Consider the following 18315-nt stretch of genomic DNA (forward strand, 5'->3'; position numbering starts at 1 on the left):
AATTTCTCTTTTGATTTCTTTTTCTCTCCCCCTAATTGTGGAAAATTTATTTATCAAACCGACAATCTGCAAATCGAGAAGTAAATGAATCTCCTGTCAATAGTTCAAGATAGCGAATAATAGAGGGTGATTCAAACCCAACATATATTCCTAACCTTCTCCGTGGGCCCATCTTACTCCGTTGTGGTGGTGTTACTGGCACATATACAACACATCCGAAAATTCGTAGATGGACAATATTTGGTTCATGACCAAAAACTAATTGTGACGAAGAATATTTATTATAATGTATCGGTCTGAGACGGATAAGTGATGCTGCATGCAAGATAGCATGACCCCAAGCAGTAGTGGGCAATTTTGTTTTCATAAGTAGTAGTCTTGCTATCAATTGCAGGCGTTTAATAAATGACTCTGCAAGATCATTTTGAGTATGAACATAAGCTACAGGATGTTCAACTTTTATCACAACTGATAGACAATAATCATCAAAAGCTTGAGATGAAAATTCTCCAACATTATCAAGGCGAATAACCTTTATAGGATAATCTGGAAATTGTGCCCTTAATCGAATTATTTGGGTTATTAGTTTTGCAAACGCCATGTTGCGAGATGATAGTAGGCACACATGAGACCATCTTGAAGATACATCTATTAAGACCATAAAATATCTAAACAACCCACTTAGTGGGTGAATAGGTCCACATATATCCCCATGTATACGATCTAAAAAGGTAGGGGATTCAATGTCAACCTTCATTGGTGATGGTCTAGTGATCATTTTGCCTTGATAACAAGCATCACACGAAAATTCATCATTTGTAAGAATCTTCAGGTTCTTTAATGGGTGCCCACTCAAATTTTCAGTAATTCGTCTTATCATTATTGATCCAGGATGGCCCAAACGGCCATGCCAAAGCACAAAAGTATTTGAATCAGTAAACTTATGATTTACGATAGAGTGTGCTTCAACTGTACCAATCTTTAAATAGTATAATCAGAAGATAAAGTTGGTAACTTTTTTACAATGCACTTTTGGCTAGAAATATTTTTTGTAATACAAAGATATTCCACATTCATTTCATGTATCGTCTCAACATGATACCCATTTCGGTGGATATCTATAAAACTCAACAAGTTTCTTCTGGACTTGGAGGAGAACAATGCATTGTCTATAATAAGTTTTGTTCCCTTAGACAAAACTATAGTGGCTCTTCCGGAGCCTTCGATCAAACTTATATTTCCAGAAATTGTTGAAACATTTACTTTTTCCTTATGAAAATAAGAAAAGTATTTCTGATCTTTGAATATGATATGAGTTGCTCTACTATCAATTACACAAATATCTTCATGATTGGTCTTTGATCCAAACATAATTTGAGAATTATCCATATTCTCTCATACTTTCAAAGTATTTGCTCGAGATGGCAGAGTCTCGTGCTGATAACGTGTTACAAAATAAAGACTGTAAAGTAAAGACAAGTATATAGAGAAACTAATATATTATTCAACTTCAAAGTGATGTATATAATGAATTGAAAACTACTCTATTTATAGAAGAAAGGAAGTTGCTACTGCAAGTGGTTGTGTAAGCTGCTATTGTATAAGATATAGACAATCTTCTACCGGGATAATATTTATCCATAACGGAGTACCGAAAGGATAAGCTCATTGTATCAGATATAGATAATCTTTTACTTGAAATAATATTTATTTATAACGGAGTACCGAAAAATAAACTTTTTCAGCAAGTTTATTTCCAATAAAATACTAAATAAATAAATATATTTACGGCGGATAAGTTTCTAAATAAAAGATAACATATTTACAGCAGTTTCTAATATAATATATTATATTCGTGACAGTGAAAATATTTTTCCTTTTATTTTTTGCCGCAATTTTCACATAGGAGAGAGAGCGAGAGAGAGACAGCGCAATAGCTTCGCATGAATGGAGACAAATATCGGAAACATTAGATGTTCCAGAGATTGAAACCCTAGTTACTTTATCGAGGTTCAACTTTTTGAAAATTTGAATTTCGAATAACTTTTTTCTGCTTGATTTTAATCCTCAACTTTCGATTCAATTGGCGAATATTATAGCAGTTGGATTTTCGATCTGACGATTGAAGCGGCGAAAAATAGCTAGATCGGCGATTGTAGAACGAAATTTGTGTTTTAACGAAAGAAAATGCCGTCGCACGCGGATGTAGATCGGCAGATCGAGCAATTGATGGAGTGCAAGCCGTTATCAGAGGCGGAGGTGAAAATACTGTGCGATCAAGCTAGGGCGATACTCGTGGAGGAATGGAATGTGCAACCGGTGAAATGTCCGGTGACGGTGTGCGGTGATATTCACGGACAGTTCTATGATCTCATTGAGCTTTTTCGAATCGGCGGCAACGCTCCTGATACTAATTACCTCTTCATGGGCGATTATGTTGGTGAGTTTTGGTAATCAGGTTATATATTTGTGGATTCTAAGGACTGTTTTATTGAAAATGTAAAATCTAGGTTGGATTTGGTAGATTCATTCTGTTAAATTAGAAATTTGCACATGATATCTTGGTTTTTGTGTTAATTTTCTCTGCGTGTAATGAATTTTTTTTTGGACATAAATAGGAAGTAGAAATAAAATGCTACCGACAGTCTTGAGTTTGAGCTCTGGGTATGGAAAAATCCTAGTAGTGAGTACTTTCTCCTTTAATGGGCCTTACGTGGCACGAAACCGGATTGTTAGTCCGAAAGCGGATACCAGACACCGGATGGGAAACCAAAAACAAAATAAGTAAGAATGATACTGCTAATGTGAGCAGCACTTGAAGGATGATAGAGGTTGTGCTGTTTTGTGTACCAAGTAGAATGTGAAGTGTAACTTTTAGCTCCAATCGTTGTGTGTGGGTGGTTCTGCCGAATGTAAGGATGCCGTGAAGTAACAACTTTATGGCGGTTGTTTTGTAGTTTGCCGTTATTCGAGATTTTATTTCTCAATCATTCTTGATAAGGATGATATATGATTTGCCGTTCATTTATTGGCAGTGTCACTATGATGTGTCGAACAATGGCAAGCTTTATTTTGATTTAATCATTGTTTATACTCGAGAATGATGAAGTGTTGTTGTGATGTGGATTTCTAGTGTGCTTGGTGGTTGGAATATGACAAAGTAACTTCACGGCATTGATATAATATTTTGGAGCCAGACGTGGGAGAACTTCATTTGGTAATTTCTTGGTGCCAAAGATGACAAATTGGTAAAACGTACATGTGGAAACATCCTCCTTAGAGTTGCAGGATGCTGATTAAGGAACAAAATAATTTGGCCATCCAATGAGACGAGTGACCAATTTTTTTTTAATAGAGAAATTTTTGAGGGTCAGTGGCGCACGGTTCAAATCTCGATGGATAATGGGCATGTCCCTCTACCCTTCTCCACATAAATACCACGTTTTTATCTGCAACGAGGTTTACATCTGTGACATGCGCACATCATTGTTGTTCTCTTATCACTAGACCAAGCTTCTGGGGCGGACGAGTGACCAAAATTGGTTTGGAGTTATGGCTTCACTTTATCTTACAAATACGATGACTTGACAACTGTCAGACATACTGATCTTGTCATTTCACAAGCTTACTCTTAGTATGAGTGGGAAGCATCCGGTTTTCGGTGCTGGATTTTGTGCCTGAGTCATACATTGCGGACAGAGATGCTACAAGTAATTACATGTCATGGATTTTTTTTTTGCTTTCTAAATATGTTCTTTTCTTAAAAGAAGTTCTCCCCATACAGAAAGCTTCTTCTTCCTACGCATGTCAAAAATTTGGTGCACAGATGCCGAGTGGGCACTTGAGTGGTGTAGACTTTTCCCTACTCATCATTGTTTGTTTTTCGTATATAGCTCTACCAAAAAGGAAGTGTTCTGTCAGCGGGTTCCATAAAATTAGTAACTGTCTTCCATTTTAAATGACTCACATGTTTTCCTTATGACATGATGGTAGATAAAGGCTTTTGAGGGTTTCTTTTGTCTTTCTAATATTGTTTTCATCTAAGGTAGATTTTATTATGTAGGTCTCATTCCATAAACTGCAATGACAGATTACATTTATTACCTTTTTACTGTTTCTTTGATGGATTCCTTTTCTTATCTTTTCAGTTTACTTCTCTGTATGTTAAGTGTTAACTAGTAGTATCAGTTTCCTTGTTGGTTGAGTACATTAGCATTCATTGTTTGTCATTAATAATTGCCTAACAAATGCAGACCGTGGATACTATTCCGTTGAGACTGTCACGCTATTGGTTGCTCTGAAGGTCCGTTACAGAGATAGAATCACAATTCTTAGGGGAAACCACGAAAGCCGTCAGATCACTCAAGTGTGAGTCCTTAATATTTATTCATCATTAAAGTGCGTAAATGAGGTTTTTTGAAGATATCTCTTTCTCAACAGGTGATATTCAAGGATTATTCTTTGTCATTTCTTAAATGATCTGGTTTATGTATGGCAGTGAGAATTTTATGTTTATGCGATGCTTTTATAAAATTAAAAAAGGTTTCTGCATTGCTCTTATATTTCTTAATCTATCTAAACTGCTATTTCTCCGATTAAAAGAATTTTAAAACTTGGCTTTTGGTCCCCGCTTCTATTTTCTGGTGTATATGGACCGGAAGGAATAGCAGATGTTTTGATGGAATATCAACTCCAAATCATGCTCTTAAAGCTAAATGTTTATTTAACCTTTTTACTTGGCTTAATTAGGCACTTGTATCTAGTTGTGATCATTTTTTGGACTGTGTCTGCCCCTTAGTTTTAACATAGGTTTCTTTTTGTTATGTTTATGAGCACACACACTCTATTTACTTGTACCCTCTTTTGCTATGCATCTTCTTGATGCCTTTAATGAAATTCTCTTACTTCATCAAAAAAAAAAAGAATTTAGAAGAACTTAATATGCAATGCTGCCTAAGTATGTAGAAGAATTTCCATCTCTTTATATTTGGTGATTGTTTCATTTATGCTGCTTGGTGCATGATACTTTTATGTGTTTCTTACACTTAGTGTTTCACTGGCCTAGGATGTTCGTACATGCCACTTTTTCTTTCAAAATTTGTCCAGTTTGGTGGATTATGTTATTCGACTTTATGCTAGTGGTTAGTTTAATCTCCTCTTTGCTTCTCTCTCCTTGGGTTTGCGTGAGCCAGTGAGGGTAGCAGCCTGAAATTTTCGCTTTTATGGCTCAAATGTCCTTTCTTGATTTATGTCTTCTCCTATTGCACAAAAGCAATGCGTGTGTAATTGAATGTGATGCTTCTGTTCAGCCTACTCAATGCAAATCTTCTTTCCATTTCTTCACCCTCTTTCCATGGAGGTCAGGTATTAGAACTTTATACCTATTGAAAACACCTGAGGAAAGTTTGATGATTTTTACCTACTACTGATAATATATAAAATTTAATTATATTGATCTGATTTATATACGTATATAAATAGTACTCTTAAAAATTCAGTTAAGTAAAAATATAATACCAATATTTATAACCCAAGATCCAATTGAAAGCTATAAGATTTCATCAAATAAGCAATACATAAGGAAGGAAAAAGAGTTGTATGTAGACAAATAAGTTTGATCTCCAATTTTTAATTGCTCCTTTTTAAGTTAATTTTTTGTATGATTATCTAGGTAGATATATTATTATTGGATAAGGATAAATAGGATCTTAGAATCCTATCTTTCAAATATACATTCTTTTTCAAATAAATAAATAAATTATTCCTAACAATTTATTAATTGATAAGATTTTTAAATTTGAATGTGAATTTTAAATAAATATTTAAAAATATGTAAGTCATGTGCAAATAATAAAGTGAACAAATGATTTAATAGTGTACTAAATAAAATATGATTTTCGCCATAAAATGAGTATATGCATAACTCATCCCATTAATTTGTTGACTCCATCTGTGTCAAAATACCTTCTAAATTCAAGCGAAGATAATTTTCTATCGCATTATTCTTTTATGTGCAAGGATAGGGTCTATCCGAAGTAGCCTCCCGACCTTCACATGGTAGAGGTAAGGTCTACGTACGCATTATCCTCCCTATACTCCACTTGTGCGATTACACTGGGTTTGTTGTTAGTTTTTGAAGTTGTGCATTAATGAGAAATCTGGGACAATGAAGATGGATGTTCCAGCAGTTGTTTCCTTCTCATCTTGAAGTTGTAATGAGGATAAATATGATTTTATGTTCCTCTACTTATCGAATGAGACCATAATTTTGTTACTCACAGTCACAATATGTACTCATCAGTGAAGATATCTGTATGCAGTTTTTCTTTTTTTAAATAAAGTATTTCTATGGGTAGTCTTGCAGGGAGGGTTCATCTATGCTATTCCTGATCAGCTGCCCTACTTGTTTTTCACCGCATAAAATATGACTGCAGGTTCAGAGTCATTTTTGCAGTAATTGACAGATCTCCTTTCCTGCTAGGTATGGGTTTTATGATGAATGCTTGAGGAAGTATGGAAATGCTAATGTTTGGAAGCATTTCACTGATCTTTTTGATTATCTACCATTGACAGCACTCATAGAGAGTCAGGTTTGAGCTCTAACTGTGCTGGCAATTTACTTGAATAGAACTGTTGGCAAGTTTTATATGCCTAATTTTGAGAAATTTGTAGATATTCTGTTTGCATGGAGGACTCTCACCATCCCTTGATACCCTCGATAACATCCGAGCACTGGATCGTATACAAGAGGTATAATAATAGTTGTTTTCTTCAAGCTTTTACAAGTTCATGATATGTCAAACTAGTTTGCTTTATATTGTCACTTCCTCCACTCTCTATTTGACACCATGTATCAACGTAATCACCTATTTACCTCACAAAATTGATCATTATGGCACAACAGGCTGTCTTATGTAGGTTAGATCCATTTTTTTCAGCAAGATTATAAATGCAGAGCCAAACTAATCAAGAATTGAGCAGGAAGAGAATTCTGTGTTTCTATTATCATAAGTTGAAAGAGTTCCATTTTCTTTTCTAATGTGGTGTTGGATAGGTTTGACAATGTTTCATGTATGGAACATAGAGGCTTGTAGTATATTCCATTCACCAGTTAATGCAATCTACTTTTCCAGTTCTTCTTGGATCTAGAGAAGGCAAAATACTAGAATCACTTTACTATCTTTCAGTTGCTCCTTTCCTATTTGCACTAGTGGCTGCGATTGTTTCAGATGTTTCATGATTATTATTATCATCTTAATGCCAATGTTACTGATCCTATCATTTATGCCTCTTTTTTATGGTCGTTAGGTGCCACATGAAGGGCCAATGTGTGATCTCCTGTGGTCTGATCCAGATGATCGCTGTGGGTGGGGAATATCACCCCGAGGGGCTGGTTACACATTTGGACAGGATATAGCATCTCAGTTCAACCACACCAATGGTCTCACACTGATATCTAGAGCCCATCAGCTTGTCATGGAAGGTTTTAATTGGTGTCAGGTCTGTGGATATAATCCGAACAGTTTCTTTCCCACCTCTGTGGGAAAAATCTCCCACTTTTGTTCATTTAAGTGAATCTGTCTTTAAGGTATTAAATTGTACTATTAACATGATATTGGTTGCTTTTTGGCAGGATAAGAATGTTGTAACGGTATTTAGCGCTCCAAACTATTGTTACCGGTGTGGTAATATGGCTGCAATTCTAGAAATAGGTGAAAATATGGAGCAAAATTTCCTTCAGTTTGACCCAGCTCCACGGCAAATTGAGCCTGACACTACAAGGAAGACTCCAGACTACTTCTTGTGATCCGAATACTTGAGCTGATTGTAGCCCTTCTATATTGTATCCCTGTAGATGTGTCATAAAGGTAGTTGTTATTTGAGGATTATTAGCATCGCCATTCTTTTGTTTTGAGTTTACTATGCTGCTGGCTTTGAACATGCGCGCCAGAGATCCACCACAGTTTTGACAAAGGGCCTTAGTGTCTTATTGTGTATATTTTTTCAAAAAGAAGCAGCAATAACATGGCACATTGTGGTCTGTATTTGAAGTTTATCCTAGAAAGCAGGTTCTCTTTTCTATCCTAAGTCCCCTGCCAATGGCTGCTGGCACCCGAATTGGTAGATGGTTATATCAAATTAATTGTTCTGCTATTACTAACAGCTTTTTCTTTGATTTATGTTTGGTCCGAAGTTGGTCGTTAAAAGAAATGATGTAGTAGCTTTAGGTGTGCGTTTGTATCTTTGGGTCTTTACATCATTTTAGTTACTTGAGAAAGTCGGAACTTCCCAATTGATTGATGTCTCTCTTATGATAACCCACGGTGTAAGCTTTAGATTAATCAAGAGTTCTAAATAATGTAAGGCTTGAAAGGTTTGTAAACACGTTTTTCAAGTAAATAATAAATTTCAAATAGCTAAACACGCTTTTTCCAATATTAAATAAGTTACTGAAAAATATCTGAAAATTTTGTAAAGCTCCAAAGCATGGTGTTAGAGTCTACATTCTATTAGTACCTCTTTGGTCTGCACTATGATGGTGCAAAATCATGTCCTCTATCTATGACTTCTAGTAACATGCAAAGTGCAATACTTAGAACTTCAAAGCACAGGGAATGTGCTAAAGTTAATTTAGGTGCCAAGACATTGTTCTATTCTCCACAAAAGTAAAATTCTTGTCTTAAATATATGAGAGACAAAAAAAGATGAATTTGAATATTTTTTTAATTCTGCCACCAACCATGCACATCCGAACGAAGAGATCATGAACAGAGAATCCTGTGATTTGAAAGGTTCAAAAGAATACACAGTACAACAGGATATGATCACCTTCTACCCTGTCCGGAATTACTCTTCATACTTTATGAATTGCAAAGGCACAAGTACAGATATAGAGGAACTATGAAATCTCTATTTTCTTCCAACTATAAAATGGTAGAATGAATTACAACATTTTACACCGATTCAAACATGTTTAACAGCAAATCAATTAGGTGCAACCTCCGACCAAACAATAAAAAAAAGATACGACAAAAAAAAAGGAATCCCTAAGCTACGAATTTACAGATTTTTAGTCAAAATCGAGAATTAGTTGGAAGTCTAACTGGTCCAGCACCAGGTGCAGCAGCTGCTCGCCTTTTCCTGAAGTATATTGTTGAACCACTGACAATCAGCAAGCCCAGCATAAGCACCTACAGAATACAGATCCAATTAAATCACTCAGAATAAGAATCAGATGATGCCAATTAATTCCAACACATTTACAGAATCAGAAAGAGCTTGTTCTTCCAACAAACTATGAGGCTTTTTCAGAGAACTATTCCACAAGGTATAACGGGTTTCCTTAGAAAGAAGTTGTGTGGGTCCCAGACTTGTTCTTCGGATGATTATACTGAAACTTTGTGTGCATCAGCTAACTGTGAAAGTCTTTGAATTTCAGTTTGGTCGCTGGTGAAGAGGGATATGAAAACAGAACAGCACAGCAACAAATACCATGTTAAGGTCCATGACAGAATGATTAGATCTTCCAATTGGGTTGACTACGCCTAAAGAATTTCCATGTCCAAAAAGAATAACATCACACAACTCAAATACCCTTATGCACTATACGAACAGCCAATACTTCTAAGGCAAGCCTGCAAAATGGTTCATATCATTTTTTTTATTGTTAGCAATAGTGCCTGCGCCAACTTGCTCGCACCTGGACTATTTCACTAGGTACCTACTATTTCCCACCGAACAGGTACTGGTGGTAACTCTACCTACCAAGGAAATGGTTCGCATCATTTCATTCAGGAGAAAGAAATCCAGGAAGTTTTCGAAACTAGATGACTGGATCAGTCGAGAAAAACTAAGAAACTGATAACTGTTAGAATGACACACTAACAGCAAGTAATCATGGCAGGACAATCTTTTAACTGGAGACATTGTTCCCAAAAACATTCACGGTTGATGGTTCACCGTAATAGAACTAATGAAGTGCTGAGAAATCTGTTAAAACACCTCCTTAGGCTTCACTGGCTCTTTATCTAATAGTGAACAACAATTGAACTTGTGAATGCATCTTGTACATAGTCGGAACGGTCTTGGTGTTGTTTTATTAATAAAATTTTACCTTCGCAACAAAAGAAATTTTTAAAGGCCTTGGTATAACCATAATCTTTTATGCTTTAGGCTTTAGGTAGAAGGGATCCTTGGCACACTGGACATGACTGTGAATTGGAGGCAGAAAATAATAGGATCTCTTGGATAACAAAACTTCAACCTGGAGTTATCTCTTGACTACACATGACAATCCAAGAGGAACTATTCAAGAATTAGGGAGAATAAGTCCTCATAATATTCTCTCCATTTTATGAATACAGATCTTTAACTATTTCTTTGAAGTTTCAGAATTGCAATACGCCCCTCTGCTTCCATTAGCTTACCCGGGCTTTTACCTAGTTTTACTTTTTCACGTTTAGAGATGAAATGCCTTAGGTCTCCTTTGCTTCCTTTCAAAGTCCTCCTAGTAAATTGAGTGGTTTTCCATAACAAAATAAAGTATCTATTACTTCTCTATACCTCATTAACTCGCACCTTCTTTTTTTTCTTCGTAAATACTTCAATAAACTTTCATCCTTGAACACTTATTTGGTTTTCACATATTTCTTTAGATTGTAGCAGTTTAAAATGACACAGTTCTTACTGCTTTCCCAGGCAAAATTATCAAAACAAGATTATCATAGATGGTTCTCACATCATTTAATTCATCCTATTTCATGCTTCGCTCTTGGCTAGCACTAAAATGAACTCTGAATACTAAAAGAACCAACTACATCGGAAGAAAAAGTGTACAACTCTATATGCAGACTTCCAAAGTCACCAGTTGCAGAACGTAAATTTGATGGTTCACCACGAGGCATTTTTGTAAAGCAGAAAAAGCATGTACTTACCTCAAAGCCAAGTACTGACAGCTTCTCTTCATTAACGGAAAGAACACAGCTCCTATAAGTCACATATGTATGCGATCCACTCTTCGACGTGGATGAATCATCGAGCAAATTTCTTTCTCTTACCGAGGAGGCAAGAGATTGTCCATTATGCTTCATCACATGTGGCCTTACTGCAGCATAAGTGTCTTCCAGAGCAGATCGATTCTTCTTTCCTTTATTGCTGTTCACTTCCTTTGAACTCGCTTTGATCTCTACACATTTGAATGGGATACGATATCCAGTTTCACTGCACCTATACTTTTCATCATTCTACAGGAAAGAACATAGAAGAAAAAATTACAATTCACAAATCTAACCTAAAAAATCTAATCTAAACAAGCCTTAATTTAACATAACTTTCGTTCATTTGTGGTTACTTGAGACTATAACCAATTGCCATTCCCCTTCTCCCAATACAGTTCAATAAATGCTCCAATTTACTTTCAATTTGATAGCTAACTATCTCACATAATATTTTGCTGGCAAACTAAAAAGAATGACACCGTTCAATACTTAGAAACACTTTAACTTTAAAGTTTCCATTTCACCCTAATGAGATGATTTATAGCACAGAAATATCTATGGAATGTTTTAGAGTTTCAAAAAGTCTTTTGAACTCCGTGCCCAGAGATAGGAAATTGGCATTTAAATATTTAATCATCTTAGAACATCAATACAGACAACTCACAACTGTAGCAATAATCTCTATATAAGTACTAAGAATTTTAAATTACTCTATTGATCGCGAGGAATAAAATTGAAACTTTCCGAGCTAGTTGATCATATAACTCTATAAACAAACACGCATCAGGCAACTAAACAATACATGCATTAGAATAGAAAATGAAATAATCATCAAAATTGTCAAATTGAAAAAGGAAAAAGAGCAAAACCTTTTCGGAATAAGTACAAGGAACACAAGGACCAGACGGAGAACAATCGTAAGTGATATTTGTACCAATAGGCGTCTCTTTAAAGCTCATCAGATGTCTCCGTCCTACTAATACGATGCCTTCTTCTCTTTGTTCCGTAGAGATCGCGTCGAACCCTACGGATGGATTTGGAGAAGAAGAAACTAAAAGGAAGATGAAGAGGAGAATCGCCGGCGAAAATGGAGAATCCATTGAATCGATCGATTGTGTCTCCGTATTTCTCACCGCCGATCAAGTTTGATTTTGGAGGTTTCTGAATTAATTCGTAGATCTCCTCTAATTTTCTGTATATTGTATAACCATCCCCTATAGTTTGTTTTATACCTATTCAGATCCTCTTTGTCTCTTTTATCGTCCCTCAACAGTCAACCCCCATGCTTCCCTTCTACATTTGATACTAACGCATTTTCATTTTTAGTCCATATAAAAAAGAATGAAATTTTTTTAAATTTAGAATTAATTACATTTATACTTTTTATTTTACCATTATAGAAAAAATTAATGTTATAGCGTATTTAAGGTTACAAGATTCAAAAGTTTATACTCACACAAATATTATGACATATTTAAGATTAAGTTTCAAAAGTCCTTATTTTTTTCACAAATTTTGTGCCAATTCAAATTATATTACTAACGAAGGGAGTATAAAAATTAAACACGTTAACATCAATATCCTTCAAAACCAAATATACATCATTTGCACAAAAGCAGAAGGCGAGTGATTGATCAAAATGGTAGTTTAATATGGGGTTTATTGGCATACTTCTGGTAAAAAGAATAATCTTGAAATTTCGTTCCTCGTTAGAGAAAAATGAAGTATTTATTTGTCTGAGTGAACAAATTAATAGACATATGGTAAGTGTAATAAAAGAAGCATAGGGTTAACCGAAACTGTTCAAACAGGCATAGGCTTAGGCCAATTAAACGAGATTTTCGTAGCAATTGGGGTTATGAATTTTCAGTTTATGGGTAGTATGGGATACGTAGTCGGAGAGAACATCACCTGTTTGATTGAATATGCCGCCATTCAAAATTTACCTCTGGTTATAGTGTGTGCTTCTAGGGTAGCGCATGCAGGAAGAAAGTTTGAGTTTGATGCAAATGACTAAAATATCGTCTGCTTTATATGATTATCAATTAAATAAAAAGTTTAAATGAAAACTTACAAGATGAATTTAAGTAAGTACTCATTCCGGTCCACTTTAATTAATTTTTTGATTTATTTTGTGGTTTATAAAATTTAATTTTTTCAAATATCAAGAAAGAATTAACTTTTTTTTTTCAAAGTTGTCTTTGGAGTAAAGAGTCTAAGAGTATTTGTTATATTTTTAATGAATAAATTAAGGTTAATATGATAATTTTATTGTTAATTAACACTAAAAAATAAATTCTTTAATATGTGTGAAAACAATCAAAAAATTAATTAAAGTGGACCGGAAGGACTAGAGTTTTAAGGATAGGACGTGGTTTCTTAATTTTGGGACTTGGTGTGCAGTGTGCAACCTGAGGAACAGACAACATATTTTTAATGAACTTGAGGTAATTAATTCATACTGATGTGTATAGCCGTAATACAAATTTTGTGTTCCATGAGACGAGAGTTGCAAAAAGCATGGATAGAGGCGGATCTAGCCTTCTGACATCGGGTTTAAATAAACTCGTAATATTGGATGCGGACATAAATTTATGTGTAAAAAACTACTAAAATATAATAAATGATTAACATGAACTCATAATTTTAAAAATATAACGGGTTCAATAATAAGAACTTTAAAGCCTGAACCCTTAGTCTCTTTGGAAAGCCATCCACTAATTGGAATTGGAGTAATTACTAGGGTAGTACTTACACAACGTAATTATGACGACTTGTTTGTTTGTCATAACGTAATCACAGTGTAATTACAAGTGTGCGGTTTGGTTGCACAAATATAATTACACAATTAAATTAAATTTTAAATGAAGTAATTATTAAAACTTAAAAGCTAATATAATAAATATATGCATATAAATAATTTTCTTTAAGTATAAACTAGTAGTCGTACCCACGCGATGCGCGATCAATATTAAAAAAATATTAATTAAATTAAATTGTGATCAGACTTGTTTGAACATATTAGATCGTATTGCTTTAATAAATTTTAATTGTCACCTTATTTGTCAATACGATAAACCCAATAATAAAATCTCTATTAAATTAAAGGGACTTATATAGTCATTGAATAACTTTTTTGTTATGTATTTTTTTATTATATTATCCAATATTTAGTATAGTTTCATTGTTAATAAAAATATTTTTATTAGTATATTACTTTGGTATATTACTTTGTTTAATATCTTTGTTTGTTGCTTTCTCTTTGTAATACAATAGAACATATATATGTTATTACTCTTGAAATGTTTTTTTTATTTCTATTGTTCTCAATAATATTGTCTAAATTTTAATGAATAAATACATGTTTTGTTATAAAAAAGAAAGACGAAAATGATTTAAAAAACAAAGAATGAATAAAATATCTATTATTTTAAAGGGACTTATATAGTCATCGAATAACTTTTTGTTCTGTATTTTTTTATTATATTATCCAATGTTTAGTATAATTATATTGTTAATAGAAATTATTAGCATATTACTTGTTTAATATTTTTCTCTGCTACTTTCTTTTTGTAATATAATAGAATATATATATTTTATTACTCTTAAATATTTTTTATTTTAATTTTATTATAATTTTCTCAATAATATTGTCTGAATTTTAATGAATAAATATATTTTCTATTTCAAAAAAGAAAAACGAAAATGATTTAAAAATAAAAGAAATAAAGAAATTAACTAACCTAAACCAACCATCACCTATGCTTCAGTAGTTAATTTTAGGTAGTTAATTTCTTTGTTAATTTTCAATAATTAATTATTAACTAAATAACTAATTATTAACTAATTATGCCACATGACTTTTTTCTAGGCTACCACTTAGGTTAATGTGGAGCCTTTTATTATTTTTTTATTTTTACTTTTAATAATATATAGAAGATGATATTAGATTTGGTATTTAAGATGCATATTTTTTCTTGAATATACACTAATTAGTAATCATATATTTATAACTAATATTGTAAAAATAATTGATATATAATTTTTAAAATTAATAATATTTAATTTAATTAATTATAAAAACTAAAAACATACGTTTTATAAGAACATCATGAATACATGTTTGATAAAATAAATTAATATTTATAAATATAACATTATACAAATGTATAAATTTTAATTAAAAATTTAAAAATATGCAATGTGAAATAACAAGCCAATACTGCTAAAACAAGTAAATTAAAATCATAAATATAATACAATTTCAAAATTTCACAAAACAATAATACTTTTAACATATGTCAAATTCCAACATAATAAAAATAAGTTCCAATACAACTTAAGATTGGGAAACATAATAAGTTTACAACCTCATTCAACAAAAAAATTCTAATTTAATAGCATCACTCATTATATGCCATGTTTGTTAATGACTCATTACTTCTAATATTAGGAGGTGTAGTTTCAAAAATTAGAATATAACGCAGTTACGCAAAATGAAGAAAATAAAACAAATAAGAAATAAAATATACGAGCAATTACATGGAATCACAAGAAGTAAAGGTAGATAAATAATGTACAAAGAAAATAAATTTTAAAATAAAAAAATAAATTTAAAATAAAATAAAAAAATAAAAAAATAAATTAAAATAATAATAAAAAAAGTTATAAAGAAAATAAATTAAAATAAAAATAAAAAGAAAAGAAATTAAAAACTAACCTTGTAATTACACAGTGTAATTACCACCAATTGTCATCTCCCCCTTGAGAATTGAAGAGTGTAATTACACATCTCCAATTTCACCCAATTCCATGCTGACCATCTGGCTAGACAAATTACACCCAATTACGCTCAAATTCAATTCCTAGGTGGCTTTCCAAACATGCTAGAGTAAAATTCTGAGGATCTTCCTCTAAACATGGGTGGAACTAATGGGAGATGAACACACGATATCAATAATATCTCCCCCTCTCTTTCTCTCTCTCTCTCTCTCTCTCTATATATATATATATATATATATATATATATATATATCAGGACCCAACCCATATGGTGTCAAGGGGGTTCAGTTGAACCCGCTTCGTCGAAAAATTATACTGCGTATATTGATATATTACGTTTAATGGAGGAACATTACTACTATAAAAAAATGTTTGAACCCGCTTTAACACAAACATGCCCCCAATAGAGGTGGTCGAGCGGGTTCAAAGTGTGAGAGAGATGGTAGGATCGAATCCATTTTGGGGCGTTTCCCAATTTATTTTTTAATCAGTACTTGGATGGAGTGTGTGCAACTGAAGGGCAAGACCATCTTTATTTCAAATTAAACATCATCCTTCAAATTTATTACACTTATGTTCTCTCCTTTGTCATTTTACTATTTCGTTGACTTCTATTTCTTTTCTTTTTTCTCTGCAAATAACTTCTTATTACTAACAAGAAAAAAAAGATTTATTTAAATATCTTGGAGTTAATAAATATTTGTTAAATTAAATTTTTTGAAGTAAAATTTGTTAAATTAAATAGATAAATTTCTTAGAATAGAGATAAATAAATTTTTTTATATCTTCATAAAATATTTTTATTTTTGTTAAAATTAAAGAATACCAACTTTAAAATGATTTCATTTTGATATTGTATTAAGAGCAAAAAATATAATAAAATGATCAAACCCTACTTGTCATACCCGACACCAAGTCACCACTTATGCTATTAGACACCTTCGTTTTTGACTGAATCTGTTTGCGCAAAATTCTGGGTCCGCCACTGTGTATATATATAAAGGAGGCAATGGAAAATGTGACTTGACACCTCTCTTTAGCCAATAAACCTATTTATCTTTTTTTTTTTTTTGGGTCTTTTCTCCCTATTTTTTCCTCGTATAAATAGAACAAAACCACTCAATATGACACGATGCACCACTCAATTAAAGGCCATCGGCATTTCGTAACGGTTCAATTGTTAAAGGAACGGTGCGTTACTCAATTAAAGGGGCTGTCATTCCATGGTACGAAATGGTGCATTACTTAATTAAAGGAGAGTAAATTCATTTGATATAAAAAGGTGTAACTCTTCCTTTCATTTCTCTCATACTATAAATGAATGAAAACAATATCCTTCAAACTATATTAAGTCATGTAGTGGGGTTAATTAGTCACAATATTTGCACACTGTTCATCTTCCCAACCCATCTTTCACCCTATTTTCTTCTTCGTGCTTGCTTCGTATATTTTGCCGTTATCTACTTGTGCATAATGTATAAATTCTGAACTAGAAGTAGGGCATATCAATATCATCATGCTTCATTTTTTGAAATTATCACCACTGATATGGTTATATGCTTCATTCTTTGAAATTATCACCACTGATATGGTTATTACAATTAATTGACATAGGTTCCTTCTTTGTATGTAGCTTTTGGAAGAAGTTAATTACACACATATGCTGATGCGCTCAATGGAATCACGAAGTGTATACGGCTATTTTTTTCCTCTCTCTTTCACTTTGAAAAATGGTAAGTTTAAATCGTTGCAAGTAGGAGTGATAAAAGAAAACTGATAAACCGCACCAAATCGATAATCCGAGTCAAATCGGAAAAAAAATACGATGTGGTTTGGTATTGAAAAATAAAACTCCACCATAATTGATTTGGTTTGGTTTTAACTAAAAAAAGTCAAACCGAAACCAAACCAACCTGATAGTACATTTATATAATTCTTAAAAGTATTATATACATATAAATATTTATTGTAATGTAATTTATAAATATTTCTTAAACTTTTTCTCAGTTTTATCTTTTAACGTATTATTTCAAGTTTAGACTTAACATTCTTGAATGGTAAATAAATTTTATAATGCATAAAAGTAGTAACTCAAACAAAGTTCAAATCAATACTAATACTAACTGATGTTATGCAAAAATGCAATACTTTTAGCACATTACTCACCCTATATTTTGTTGGTCTAATGAGTTATTGTGCGCTATTTGAGCTAAATTGTGTTGTTTTATGTGTAAGAACATCGGAAAGAATCATCAAGTGAAAATTGCACAAAAAGAGGACAAAAATACAAGAAAAGAGCACAAAAGCATCAAGTATCCAAACCGTGCTATAGACCAGGCTTAGCAAGGTTTAGACCGCGCTACAGAGCTCGCCTAGCAAGGTTTATACCGTGCTACAGAGCTCGCCCAGCAAGGTTTAGACCGCGCTACAGAGCTCGCCCAACGAGGTTTAGACCGCGCTATAGACCAGGCTTCACGAGGTTTATAGCACGGTAATTAAAAGTCGCGAGTTAAAAGACCCAAACCCGAAATTGGAC

At 33.0% G+C, this 18315-nt stretch overlaps 2 protein-coding genes across 3 annotated transcripts; one reads left to right on the top strand and one right to left on the bottom strand.

Moving 5' to 3' along the window:
• The first annotated feature begins 1873 nt into the window (after positions 1–1873).
• Positions 1874–8080, top strand: LOC107826101 (serine/threonine-protein phosphatase PP2A-2 catalytic subunit). Of its 2 annotated transcripts, none has more exons than XM_016653051.2 (7): positions 1874–2010; positions 2100–2440; positions 4254–4368; positions 6482–6590; positions 6673–6750; positions 7309–7500; positions 7634–8080. In XM_016653051.2, exons 2-7 carry the CDS (start codon positions 2188–2190, stop codon positions 7805–7807), a joined length of 921 nt encoding a protein of 306 aa, XP_016508537.1. In that variant the 5' UTR covers positions 1874–2010; positions 2100–2187; the 3' UTR covers positions 7808–8080. The 2 variants fall into 2 exon arrangements, with proteins under 2 accessions (XP_016508537.1, XP_075103981.1); XM_075247880.1 differs by having other exon boundaries at positions 1893–2010; positions 2103–2440.
• Positions 8081–8891: 811 nt separating this feature from the next.
• Positions 8892–12201, bottom strand: LOC107826100 (uncharacterized). Its single transcript, XM_016653050.2, has 3 exons — positions 11867–12201; positions 10935–11243; positions 8892–9191 (listed from the first exon to the last, which is right to left on the bottom strand). Exons 1-3 carry the CDS (start codon positions 12095–12097, stop codon positions 9075–9077), a joined length of 657 nt encoding a protein of 218 aa, XP_016508536.1. The 5' UTR covers positions 12098–12201; the 3' UTR covers positions 8892–9074.
• Between the last annotated feature and the right edge of the window lie 6114 nt (positions 12202–18315).

Source organism: Nicotiana tabacum, chromosome 24 (genome assembly GCF_000715075.1).
Source record: "Nicotiana tabacum cultivar K326 chromosome 24, ASM71507v2, whole genome shotgun sequence".
In the NCBI taxonomy this organism is placed as follows: domain Eukaryota; kingdom Viridiplantae; phylum Streptophyta; class Magnoliopsida; order Solanales; family Solanaceae; genus Nicotiana; species Nicotiana tabacum.

What these genes read in the sequence shown, in the direction of transcription:
- LOC107826100 (XM_016653050.2), bottom strand. Translation starts at nt 12,097, where the DNA reads ATGGATTCTCCATTTTCGCCGGCGATTCTCCTCTTCATCTTCCTTTTA. An exon ending in CTTGTACTTATTCCGAAAAG is followed by an intron (nt 11,244 to 11,866) that starts GTTTTGCTCTTT and finishes TCTTTCCTGTAG; the next exon opens with AATGATGAAAAGTATAGGTG. An exon ending in TGTCAGTACTTGGCTTTGAG is followed by an intron (nt 9,192 to 10,934) that starts GTAAGTACATGC and finishes TGTATTCTGTAG; the next exon opens with GTGCTTATGCTGGGCTTGCT.
- LOC107826101 (XM_016653051.2), top strand. Translation starts at nt 2,188, where the DNA reads ATGCCGTCGCACGCGGATGTAGATCGGCAGATCGAGCAATTGATGGAG. An exon ending in AGCCGTCAGATCACTCAAGT is followed by an intron (nt 4,369 to 6,481) that starts GTGAGTCCTTAA and finishes CTTTCCTGCTAG; the next exon opens with GTATGGGTTTTATGATGAAT. An exon ending in CACTGGATCGTATACAAGAG is followed by an intron (nt 6,751 to 7,308) that starts GTATAATAATAG and finishes TATGGTCGTTAG; the next exon opens with GTGCCACATGAAGGGCCAAT.